General features: G+C 43.7%; 1 protein-coding gene across 1 annotated transcript; it reads right to left on the bottom strand.

The window, feature by feature from the left end:
* Positions 1–1,938: 1,938 nt before the first annotated feature.
* LOC132782516 (nucleoplasmin-like) lies at positions 1,939–9,584 on the bottom strand. Its single transcript, XM_067470857.1, has 6 exons — positions 9,569–9,584; positions 9,415–9,497; positions 7,710–7,829; positions 7,215–7,308; positions 3,764–3,999; positions 1,939–2,040 (listed from the first exon to the last, which is right to left on the bottom strand). Exons 1-6 carry the CDS (start codon positions 9,582–9,584, stop codon positions 1,939–1,941), a joined length of 651 nt encoding a protein of 216 aa, XP_067326958.1.
* Between the last annotated feature and the right edge of the window lie 3,245 nt (positions 9,585–12,829).

The raw sequence follows: 12,829 nt of genomic DNA, 5'->3' as shown, positions 1-12,829 counted from the left end.
CGCTCTCTACGTGGGGTTGACTCTGAAGACTGCTTCAATTAGTACAACGTGCAGCAGCCAGACTACTAACAGGTGCTGGGTACAGGGAGCACACCACTCCTCTGTTGCGCCAGCTTCACTGGCTGTCAGTTAGCTTCCAAGCACAATTCAAAGTGCTGGTGTTAACCTATAAAGCCCTAAACGACTCCGGTCCGGTTTATCTGTCCAAACGTATTCTCCCCTATGAACCATCAAGATTGCTAAGATTGCTAAGATCGTCTGGAGGGACCCTGCTCACAGTCCCACCGGCCTCACAAGTGCGTCTGGTGGGGACGAGGGACAGGGCCTTTTCGGTGGTGGCCTCTCAACTCTGGAACTGCCTTCCACTGGAGACTAGAACTGCCCCCTCTGTATTGACGTTCAGAAAACAGGTGAAAACTTGGCTATGGAAACAGGCATTCGACGAATGAGTCAAGATCCTGTCATATGGATAGATGATGACGAACAATGATTTTAGGATGACGACTGACCACTGTAATTATGACTGTACTTGCTATTTTAATGTTTTAGTGTACTTTGAATTATGATGTTTTAATGATTGTTTGTAATATTGTTGTTGGAAACCGGCCTGAGTCCCTCGGTGGAAGTGAGAAGACCGGTATACAAAATTGCTAAATAAAAATAAATAAATAGAAAAGGAACTCCAAAATATTCCAAAGAGAATCACAAGCAAAGCAGTATCAGAACAGAGCACATGTTGGTTTGGATGTGCAGATGAAATGCATCTCAACTCTGTTTTTACCCGTCCTGTGTAACAGATTAGTCTACCTTACAAGGTTGGTGCAGGCAGAAACAGGCTTAGCTTGGAAAAGCTAAGGAGAGCAGGGGGCGGAATGATCAGGCAGCTCCATAGCTGGATGTGCAGTCTGATTGGCTGATGAAATTGAAGGGACTTGCTTAGCAACTGGAGATGGGTGAAGCCATAGGGAAAGAAAGATCTCTGAAGACAAAGTTTGTGAAGTTTGGAGTTGGGGTTTTGTAGTTGGAAGGGTTAGATTAGGAGATTTGAAAGGAAGGAAGGAAGAGTTTTGGAAACTGTTATTAGAAAGATACCTCTTTGAGGAAAGGAACTAAAGCCTTTGGGGAGAAGGATTAAGAAATATAGCGGGCCTCTATAGTTTTAGAGTGCTGGTGTGGAAAGAGGATTCAAAAGGTTTAAAACAACCTGTTTGTATTCCTGTGTGTGGTACATCATATTTAAGAAATCCAAGTTATAAGACTGTGCAGGTACAACTGCACCAGGAGCTCCAATTTTGTTTGCTTTGCATTTAATGTTTGTTATAGTCCTAAGTTTCAGGGACTCTGCAGATAGGTGGCTTCTTTTGGCTGCAATCATAGGGCAAGCCACCTGTCAATTATAGTTAGGTTCCCTGGTCCCGCCCCCTTTTTGGGTGTTAGAGGGAATAGAAGCCATTTTGAGTTCAGTCCACACAGAGAAGCCTTTCACACAGGACATAATACCAAGAGCTCCTGTGGAAAGCTTCGTCTTCTACGGCTTGGCCGGGAAGATATACAGCCCACAGCTTGGCTGGGGTTATACAGCCCTACATCTCCTTTGCTGAAGGACTTCAGTCAGCCATCACAGAAAGCGGAGTTCTTTTCCCCTGGAAGTCTACAAAGCTCTGCTTGGTAAGGGTCACTCGCGGAAGCCAGAAGCAGTTGGTACTGGGTGCAGGGGCTCCGCGCCAACAGAGGCAAAGACAGACTACCCAGAAGTTAAGGATTTCCCCATTAGTTACAGTTATGAAGATAGTGCCTGTTCCCTGTGGACAAGATTGAGAGAGAGAACCAATAGACTGCTAAGAAAGCCTTAAAGTACCTGTTTGTTTTCATTAATAAAGAACTTTGTTGAACCTTTAAGCAATCTAAAGACTCTGTTTTAAGGAAATCCAAAGGCCTTTAATTTGAGGCAGCCACGGCGTCCTGTTGGGCACACAGAATGTATGTCCTGTCTACAGTCATATGCACAGGCCCAGCGTGCGACAGCACAAAGATCATTCTCTGTAAAAGTAAAGCCTGACACTTTATTGAAAAAACTATGCATCTATGCTGTTCAAGGACAAAATAAAAAACATGTTGTTTTATTTCACCTGAAGAGTTCTTGAAACATTCTAGTAAGGAGGTGGCCTATGGATCAATAAATGGTGGCAGCAAAAGAAAACTTATTAATTAATTGGTGGCAGCAAAGAAATATATAACATCATAATTGTAATATATATAATATACAAGTGTGTCTTGTGTGTGAGTGTGCTTGTGCCTCTTGGCCTTTGCCGGCCTATCAATTTATTGTATCCTGCTTCTCAGCAGGGGGTTGGGCTAGATGGCCCACAAGGCCTCTTCCAACTCTGTGATTCTACTCTCATAAATCAAGCCTATACAATGTGCTTCCAGAGGTTGGGAAGGCCACTCTTAACACTAAATTGTAACCATGGCTTTCCTACAAATCTGACACCACAAATAGCCTACTATACTATTAAGAAGACTGCAAGAAATACACAAAGGTAGTCCCCTTATGGGAAAAAGATATTGAAGATGATGGAAAAAATATTTAAAGTATCACAAGTAAATTTAGATATAGGTTGTTGTAGGTTTTTCCAGGTTATACGGCCATATTCTAGAGGGATTTTCTTCCGACGTTTCGCCTGCATCTATGGCAAGCATCCTCAGAGGTAGTGACATCTGTTGGAAGTAGGGAAATGGGTTTATATATCTGTGGAATGACCAGGGTGGGACAAAGGAATCTTGTCTGCTGGAGCTAGGTGTGAATGTTTCAACTGGCCACCTTAATTAGAACCTCTCAACACATTATTAATAGCTAAAAAATGGAAAGAAGGAGGGGAGTGCCAATTGGAAGAGTGGTATAGGGAGATTTGGGACATCGCAATAAACGATAAACTGACAGGAAACATTAAGGTTAAAAGAGGATTATCAAAAAAAGATGATTTTGGGAAGATTTGGGGGAAATTGATAGAATATGTATATATAGAAGGTAAGGGGACCAAACCTGTAATAGAAACAACTGATTTTTGGAAATAAGTATTGTAATTGGCTGGTCGGGGGTGAAGGGTTAGCACTGGGTGATTGGATGTAATAAAGCAGGAGAATGAAATATTATAGGTATCAAGACATACATGTTCTGTACAATTGTTAATGGAAAGTGATAAGTATAAGAATGTTTAAATACCAAATATGTTAAAGCTACAATAAATAAAAAAAATATTTGAAAAAAAAAGAACCTCTCAACAAAAGATTCCCCCAGGCACTGCCAAGCCATCCAATGCTAATAAAGGTGGTCAGTTGGAACATTCACACCTTCAGTTGTCTGGTGATGATGTGGAAAAGTGAATAGTGGTAGTTAAAGAGCACGTTCTAAGGATTATTTCTGCATTTGATTTATTAAAATATTCCCATTCAAACCCAAGTAACGAAGGTGGGGGCATTACTTTTCATTCAACCCTGGTATGTATGTTGTGGCCAATCTGTACACTGTCTTGAGTTGCCTTTGGGCTGAGAAAGGAGGGATAAAAATGCTCTCCCAGTCTGTGATGTGACTTAACTTGGATTTGGATCTGGCTGTTGGTTGCTGGAATTAACATAATGTTTACTATAAATACCACTGCTCAGTTAAGTCTTCTCATGCATAGTCCAGGCTATTACTTATGGTACCATTCTAAAAGATCTTATGGCGTGCTTGGTGATGAATGTGTAAACAAGGATATTTTACCTCTTCCATCTCTGCATCGTCCACACCTGGTTCTTCACTGTCCACATCTGGTTCTTCGCTGTCCACACCTGGTTCTGTATCGTCTGTACCTGGTTCTTCACTGTCCGCACCTGGTTCTTCATCGTCCGTACCTGGTTCTGCATTGGCCTCTTCGTCTTCCTCCGTATTTTCCTGACCTGTGTCATCCTCTCCCTCATCCGGCGGAAGTTCGTCTTCTGACGGCTCATAGTCGGAAACTTGGAAAATACAGTTGCAAGGCAGTAGTAAATAAATAACCCACCAGTACCACAATGGCACTCTTTTGAGGGTCATCACACAAAAAAGCTCTCTGGGCAACTGGGCAAAAGGAAGAAGGGAGCCGAGTCCCAGGTCCCAAGGAAGGAAGAGCTTGGGTTTTCGGTTACTGGAGAGCCAATGTCTTTAACTACACAAAGAATTCTGTATCGGTGAAGACCGATTGGCAGAAGGAGAAGAAGAATGGAAGGCAGGCCAGGCTGTGATGTCACAATGACAACCAAGATTGAACTCTTTTTAAAGGATACAATGCTGAAAAATTGTATTTTTGGCTATTTTAAAGCTTTGCCTTGCAGTAAACATTGTTGTGTTTTGCTCAAGACAAAGTTATTCACAGCAACTTAGAAGTCAAACAAAAATAACATTTGGTTATGTATCATGAAGGAAGCAAACCGATTTTGGAAACAAAGTGATAGATTTTGCTCCCTCATTTTATATACCTAAGATGGCTGATAGGCTAATAAATAAAGTGTTGTTGTTGTTGTTAATAATAATAATAATAATAATAATAATAATATTTTATTTTATTTATTATTTACTTTATTTCTATACCGCTTTTCTCAGCCCTTAGGTGACTCAAAGCGGTTTACATAGTACAAATTATCACAAGACAGTATCATAGGCAATTAAAACACATTATACATAACAATCAATATCAATAAACAATCATTATCATAACGCCTCAACACCAAATCAGAAACCATTCTCATAATCCTTGTTCCATGTTCCTATGTTCGATTGCACCGTATCCCTATAATCAATTGCACTGTTTAGCCAAACGCTTGTTCGAAGAGCCAGGTCTTCACCTTCCTACGGAACGCCAACAGTGAAGGGGCCTGTCTGATGTCTACAGGTAGGGCATTCCACAGCTGAGGGGCCACCACTGAGAAGGCCCTGTCCCTTGTCTCTGCCAGGCGCGCCTGTGATGCAGACGGGATCGAGAGCAGGGCCTCCCCAGATGATCTTAATGTCCTAGTCGGTTCATAGGTGGAGATGCGTTCGGAGAGGTAAGTAGGGCCGGTAAGTGGGGCAGCAGGTTAAACCGCTGAGCTGCTGAAAATATTATTATTATTATTATTATTAAGTGCAGTAATTTGAGAAATGACATTCTCCACCAAACATGAATTCTTTACTATTTTGGTGATTTTTTTCTCTATTGCACTTTGCAATAGAGTCCCCATTGGGGCAGCAGGTTAAACCGCTGAGCGGTTGAACTTGCTGACAGAAAGGTTAGAGGTTTGAATTCGGGGAGCAGTGTGAGCTCCCGCTGTTAGCCCCGCTATTAGCCAACCTAGCAGTTCAAAAAAGATCAATAGGTACCACTCCAGCAGGAAGGTAACGGCACTCCATGCAGTCATGCCGGCCACATGACCTTGGAGGTGTCTACGGACAACGCAGGCTCTTCAACTTAGAAATGGAGATGAGCACCAACCCCCAGAGTTGGACACGCCTAGACTTAATGTCAGGGGAAAACCTTTACCTATGAGGGCTGAATGAAAACGAATGCCTCCACCTTTGTAACTCCTCAATTGATGGCAGTACTAGTATATGGCAGGTACTGGCTTGTTCAGTAGACTCTCCTCTACAGTTCCATTTTGGCGGGATGCATTAGTATGGAATGGTTGTGTTGTTAAAGTGTGAAGTATGGAACCCTGCACAGATGGTTGGTCAATGTGACTTAAGCAACATGCAGTTATTGCATTCTTGACAGCAGGAGGTGTCACCCCAAAGGAGATTCATTAGGGAATGCAAGCTGTTTATCATCATCATCATCATTTAATAACTTATTAATCGCCCTCCATCCGAGAATGCTCTAGGCGATTTACAGCTACATTGCAAAAGATAAAATACATACATACAAAAATTAAAAATCAACAGAGATCGAATGCTCTAGTAAAAAGCCAGGTCTTAAGTGCGAGAGTAAAAGGTCCTAAGTCATGCATGGCTCTCATATAGGGTGGCAAGGAATTCCACAAGGCAGGGGCAGAAATAGAAAAAGCCCTGCGTCTGGTCCTTTCCAAGTGCACTTCTCTAGGACCCGGTATATAGAATAAGTCACGTTGGGCTGGTCGTTGCGACCTCTGATGATGGGAGAAGGAGAGGCGGTCCCTAAGGTACGATGGGCCCTGGCCGTAAAGAGTTTTAAAGGTCAGAACTAACATCTTATACAGGCCACGGTACTCAGTTGGAAGTCAATGTTATATGGCATTTCATAGGTGTTCTTGTGAGTAACCTGGCTGCCGCATTCTGAACAATATGAAGCTTTCGGGTCATAGACATCGGAAGGCCCACATACAGGGCGTTGCAATAGTCCAGCCTAGACGTGACCGTGGCATGGATGACAGTTGCCAGAGCCTCGTCAGATAGGGAGGGAGCCAGTTGCCTCGCTTGTCGTAGATGGAAAAAGGCCTGTTTGCTGGCAGCAGAGACCTGAGCTTCCATTGTCAGCTGTGAATCCAGGATGACACCTAAGCTCTTAACAGTGGTCGATGGAGATAGGGCGGCACCATCGAAGGTGGGTAATAGAGGAGTCAGACTTGCCGGGCGGCCATGCCAGAGAATCTTAGTCTGATGTGAGTACTGTGCATCGTTGGGCGAGTAAGTTTAAAGATGTTGAGGTGACACCTTCTGCTGTCAAGAATTCAATGACTGCATGTTGCTTAAGTCGCATTGAATGACTGCACAGGGTTCCATACTTCACACTTTAACAACACAACTGTTCAATGCTAAGGCTTCCCACTAAAATGAAACTGTAGAGGAGAGTCTACTGAATAAGCCAGTACCTGCTGCATACCAGTACTGCCATCTGTTGAGGAGTTACGAAGGTGGAGGCATTACTTTTTATTCAATACTTGTATATATGACATCGTGTTAAAATGCCATTGTATATAAGTATCCAAGGAATTAGCCAAATCAAAAGATCTTTGGAGGTCTGTGAGCTCTTTTATACTATAGTAGAACCTTGGTATCCACTGGGGTTTGGTTCCAGGATCCCATGTGAATACCAAGGTTCTACTATAGTATGAAAGAGCTCACAGACCTCCAAAGATCTTTTGATTTGGCTAATTAACCACACAGTCCCGTTCCCCCCCCCCCCCCCCCCACTCACACCAACCCACTTGCACTCACTCGCACATGCGGTCAGATTTCCACTTACGAATTACGTGTTCTCCATGAAGGTAAACCGGCCCAGTCCCAGACTTCAGGGTAAAGGCAACAGGAGGGACTAATGCAAAAGTACCAAGAGAGATCTATTTAAAAAATGATTGAGAAAATATAAAGAATTCGGTATCAAGTGGTGGAAGTGGCACAATGGACATTATTGAATGAGGTTTGTAGCACACTTTGATTCTTGTGGTAGAGTTGGAAACTTCTAGAAGACATGCATCACCATGGTTGGCCACATTATTGGACGTTTCTTGTGGGACATGACTACAAGACCTATCATGCTGAATGCCTGCATGTAGTATCCCACTTCACCATTGTGGCTGAGTTTCAACCTCCAAAAATGTATTTAACTCTGCCAGAAGAACATAAGGTGGGCGGTGGTGGTGGTGGGAGAGGGGTATCTCTGTGTTTGCTTGAGAAAGAATGACTACTTAAACATGCAATTGAGAGATTTCTAACTCAATATTTTGCTCCACAGTATTACCATTGGCAAGACGGAGGGTTTCAGAGATGCAAATGGCATTGGTTTGAGGCTGGTGGTCATGTTTTTGGACTCCATGGCTATCACATGAAGTTTAGCATCAGCATCTTCACCCAGCGATACCTAGAAGAATGACACAAAACACACCAGCGATTGCTATTATCAGATACTACAGATTGAATGAAGGTCTTTCCAGGATGGTATTATTGTCACATTGTGTGTCAAACCCAGGAACAGTTAAAAAGGGTGGGATGGATGATCTTCATGGCTTTCCACCATTCTTAAATGATACGACCATGAACATGATGGGAATTTGTGTCCAACTGTTTAAGGAGGAAGCTGTGTACGATGATTGAATGAAAAGTAATGCTTCCACCTCTGTAACGCTTCAACAGATGGCAGTACTGGTATGCAGCAGGTACTGGCTTGTTCAGTAGATTCTCCTCTACAGTTCCATTTTGGTGGGAAGGCTTAGCATTGAATGATTGTGTTGTTAAAGTGTAAAGTATGGAACCCTGCACAGATGGCTGGTCAATGCGACTTAAGCAACGTGTAGTCATTGAATTCTTGACAGCAGAAGGTGTCACCCCAAAGAAGATTCAACAGAGAATGCAAGCTGTTTATGGTGATTATGTTGATGTGAGTACTGTGCGTCGTTGGGCAAGTAAGTTTAAAGATGTTGAGGTGGGGACATCTGACTTGAGTGACAAAAAAAAAGTTGGACGTCCTGTGACAGGAACCACTGAGTTTCACAAGCAAAAGGTTAACAAATTGATTCAGGACGATTGTCGTATCACTCAGAGAAAAATTTCAAGCGTACTCGGCATTTCACAAGATGATTGTGTTGATGTGAGTACTGTGCGTCATTGGGAGAGTAAGTTTAAAGATGTTGATGTGACTTGGTGGATGCTGTCACAGGATGTCCAACCCTTTGTTTGTCATGCAAGTCAGATGTTCCCACCTCAACATCTTTAAACTTACTTGTACAATGACGCACAGTACTCATATCAACACAATCACCATAAACAGCTTGCATTCTCCAATTAATCTTCTTTGGGGTGACACCTTCTGCTGTCAAGAATTCAATGACTGCACGTTGCTTAAGTTGCATTGACCGACTGTCTGTGCAGGGTTCCATAGTTTGCACTTTAACAACACAACTGTTCAATGCAGGCATGTAGCCGGGGGGGGGGGGGGGGGGGGCTCGGGGGCTTCAGCCCCCCCCCTGAAATTCTCATGGTGGTTCGCGAAAAGGCCTTACTGGTGCATTATTTAAACGGTTATGTTTATTCATATCATGATCTGATCACCATACTCAATATATCCCATATGCATGGGGGTATTGGGGTAATGATACAAAAGGTTTGCTAGGCTAGACCCTCTTTCACTCAGACTCAGCCCCCCCCCCCCCGAAACTCAGCCCCCCCGAAACCCCCCCTGAAAAAATTCAGCCCCCCCCCCTCCCCCGAAATGAAATCCTGACTACGGGCCTGGTTCAATGCTAAGGCTTCCCGCCAAAATAGAACTATAAAGGAGAGGCTACTGAACAAGCCAGTACCTGCCACACACCAGTACTGCCATCTGTTGAGGAGTTACGAAGGTGGAGGCATTACTTTTTATTCAACCCTCGTTCAATGTGAAATCAAGACTATGTGTGGCTGCTTTATTCCAGAAGTTGGTCAGGAAAGATGACCATAGAGGAGCTTACCGTTTTCAAATATAGCAGGTGTTCCAACAAATCGTCCTCTACTTCTACTACAAATGTTCTGGTTGTAGCATTCAATTCGCAACCTGTTGAAAACACCAAGAGGCCACAGGTGTAACTTCCCAGCTGTCTATTGTTACATTGCTTGCTTACTTACTTAGGCGATCCCTCATTGTCCGAGCAGGATTGTCCTCCAAGATTGGTGTACTGGCGGTGGGTCCGTAGGTGACTGTGGAGCCCTATTCTTGATCTGTATCTTCTCCCACAGTAAGGGTATTGGTTTCTAGGTGGAAGGCAGTCCCGGTCGGGGTTGGCTTGACGCGCCTTCCTCTTGGCACGTTTCTCTCTTTCGCCCTCCATTCATGCCTCTTCAAATTCTACAGCATTGCTGGTCACAGCTGACCTCCAGATGGAGTACTCAAGGGCCAGGGCTTCCCAGTTCTCAGTGTCTATGCCAGAGTTTTTAAGGTTGGCTTTGAGCCCATCTTTAAATCTCTTTTCCTGTCCACCAACATTCCGCTTTCCGTTCTTGAGTTCGGAGTAGAGCAACTGCTTTGGAAGATGGTGGTCGGGCATCCAGACAACGTGGCCGGTCCAGCGGAGTTGATGGCAGAGGACCATTGCTTCAATGATGGCGGTCTTTGCTTCTTCTAGCATGCTGACGTTTGTCCGCTTGTCTTCCCAAGATATTTGCAGGATTTTCCAGAGGCAGCGCTGATGGAATCGTTCCAGGAGTTGCATGTGATGTCTGTAGACAGTCCAAGTCTCACAGGCATATAGCAGGGTTGGGAGGACAATAGCTCTATAAACTTTCTGTTTTCCGTTCTTGAGTTCAGAGTAGAGCAACTGCTTTGAGAGACGGTGGTTGGGCATCTGCACAATGTGGCCGGTCCAGCGGAGTTGATGGCTGAGGACCATCGCTTCAATGCTGGTGGTCTTTGCTTCTTCCAGCACGCTGACGTTTGTCTGCTTGTTTTCCCAAGAGATTTTCATGATTTTCCGCCATCTGGAGCACTCAAGGCCAGGTGTCACCGGCCCTACAATAGTATTAAGACATCCTGTGGAAAGCAGTCACAAAAGAAGAAAACAACAACCTTACCCCAAAGCATTGGTTCTTCATCTTCAGAGAACGAAGTTGAATTTAAACATAGAGAAGGGAGGCTCATGTTGAGCAACAGCACCAGAAGGCTGGATCTAGGGTGATATGTACAAAGGGGAAAAAAGCAGGATAACTGAAAGTACCAAATAGACCATCAGAAATTTCAGACTGAATTCACACTTTGGCATAAAAATAATGATATATTTTTCAAAGATGTTAGTATGCCGAACGGGATCTGAGGCCCTCTGAAATTACACTGTATAACATGATATTTGTTCAATGTATTGTTGAAGGCTTTCATGGCCGGAATCACTGGGTTGTTGTAGGTTTTTTTGGGCTATATGGCCATGGTCTAGAGGCATTTTCTCCTGATGTTTTGCCTGCATCTATGGCAAGCATCATCAGAAGTAGTGAGGTCTGTTGGGAAAAAGGGTTTATATATCTGTGGAATGACGGTGGGACAAAGGACTCTTGTCTGCTGGAGCTAGGTGTGAATGTTTCAACTGACCACATTGATTAGCATATAGTGGCCTGACCGTGCCTGGAGCAAACTTTTGTTGAGAGGTGATTAGATGTCCCTATGCTCAAATGCTGCACGTTCCCATATAACCTGCTCTCTGGTGTTTAAAAACACTATGTAACAAAAATTGAAAAAAAAACTACAACAACCCAGGGACTATCTTTGCCAAACTGGAACAGTTGGACAGTATGTAAATGGGAGTTGCTGTAATTTTTCTACACTGCATGGCCATGTTCCAGAAGCATCCTCTCCTGATGTTTCACCCACATCTATGTCAGGCATCCTCAGAGGTTCTGAGGCCTGTTGGAAACTGGGCAAGTGGGGTTTATATATCTGTGGTATGTCCAGGGTGAGAGAAAGAACTCTTGTCTGTTGGAGGCTTGAATGTTGCCATTGGCCACCTTGATTAGCATTGAATGGCCTTGCAACTTCAAAGCCTTGCTGCTTCCTGCCTAGAGAAATCCTTTATTGCGAGGTGTTAGCTGGACTTGCTTGATTTCTTTCTCCCACCCAGAACATTCCACCACAGATATATAAACCTCACTAGGCAAGTGGGTTTTATATATCAAGGCCAGCTAACACCTCCTAACAATGGATTCCCCCAGGAGTTGAATTCCAAAACACCTGGAGGGCTGAAGTTTGCCCATGCCTGTCCTAGTGGGAAGAATGCATACAGGACAGGAAATAAAGAACAACACTCAGAATACAGGGGAATTCCAGACAGGAAACAATCAGGGCCAGCTAACATCTCTCAACAAAGGATTCCCCCTAGCCAGGAAGCAGCCAGACTTTGAAACTGCAAGACTCTTCACTGCCAATTGCAACAAACAGGCAAGAGTTCTTTCTCCCACCCTGGACATTCCATAGATATATAAACCCAATTTTTCTAGTTTCCAACAGACCTCACAGCCTCTGAGGATGCCTGCCATAGATGTGGGTGAAACGTCAGGAGAGAATGCTTCTGGAACATGGCCATACAGCCAGGAAAACTCACAGCAACCCAATTCTATAACTCTTTTAACTGTTTTTAAACATAAACTCCATGTATATCTACAGAATGGGGATGACATAGTGTCCAAATACACATGCAGTCATTCCAGTCTAGGAGCCTCCAGAGGCGCAATGGGCTAAACCCTTGGATTGAAGGCCGACAGGTCGGAGGTTTGAAGCTGGGGAGAGCGCAGATGAGCTCCCTCTGTCAGCTCCAGCTCCCTATGCGGGGATATGAGAGAAGCCTCCCACAAAACATCAAAAACACCCGGGCATCCCCTGGGCAATGTCCTTGCAGACAGCCAATTCTCTCACACTAGAAGCGACTTGCAGTTTCTCAAGTTGCTCCTGAGACCAAAAAAAAAAAACCAATCTTATTTAATGCCTATGATAATGAAACATCAATGTTTGATATTGTAACCTGTTTAGCAGTTGGCATATGCTGAAATATAGGGTGATATTCTCACAAGGTGCAAAATGTTGCAAATGAAAAATAAATGACAGTAGCAGAAGTTTTACTTACCCCCCATTATTCCTAAATAACTTTGAAGCTTAAGGACACACATATACAGAGGCGGCCCTAGGTAATTTTCAACGGTAAGCAAACAGTATTTTGGCGCTCCCCCAACCAATCACTGATATATATTTTCTGTTCATTGTGGGAGTTCTGTGTGCCATTTTAGTTCAATTTCATCATTGGTGGAGTTCAGAATGCTCTTTGATTGTAAGTGAACTATACATTCCAGTAACTACAACATGGGGGTTCTGTGTAGGAAGTTTGGCCCAATTCTATTGTTGGTGGGATTCAG

The sequence above is a fragment of the Anolis sagrei genome, chromosome 7 (assembly GCF_037176765.1).
Source record: "Anolis sagrei isolate rAnoSag1 chromosome 7, rAnoSag1.mat, whole genome shotgun sequence".
NCBI classification, from domain to species: domain Eukaryota; kingdom Metazoa; phylum Chordata; class Lepidosauria; order Squamata; family Dactyloidae; genus Anolis; species Anolis sagrei.
Note: the sequence above shows the minus strand (reverse complement) of the source record. Positions and strands in the feature narration are given on the sequence as shown.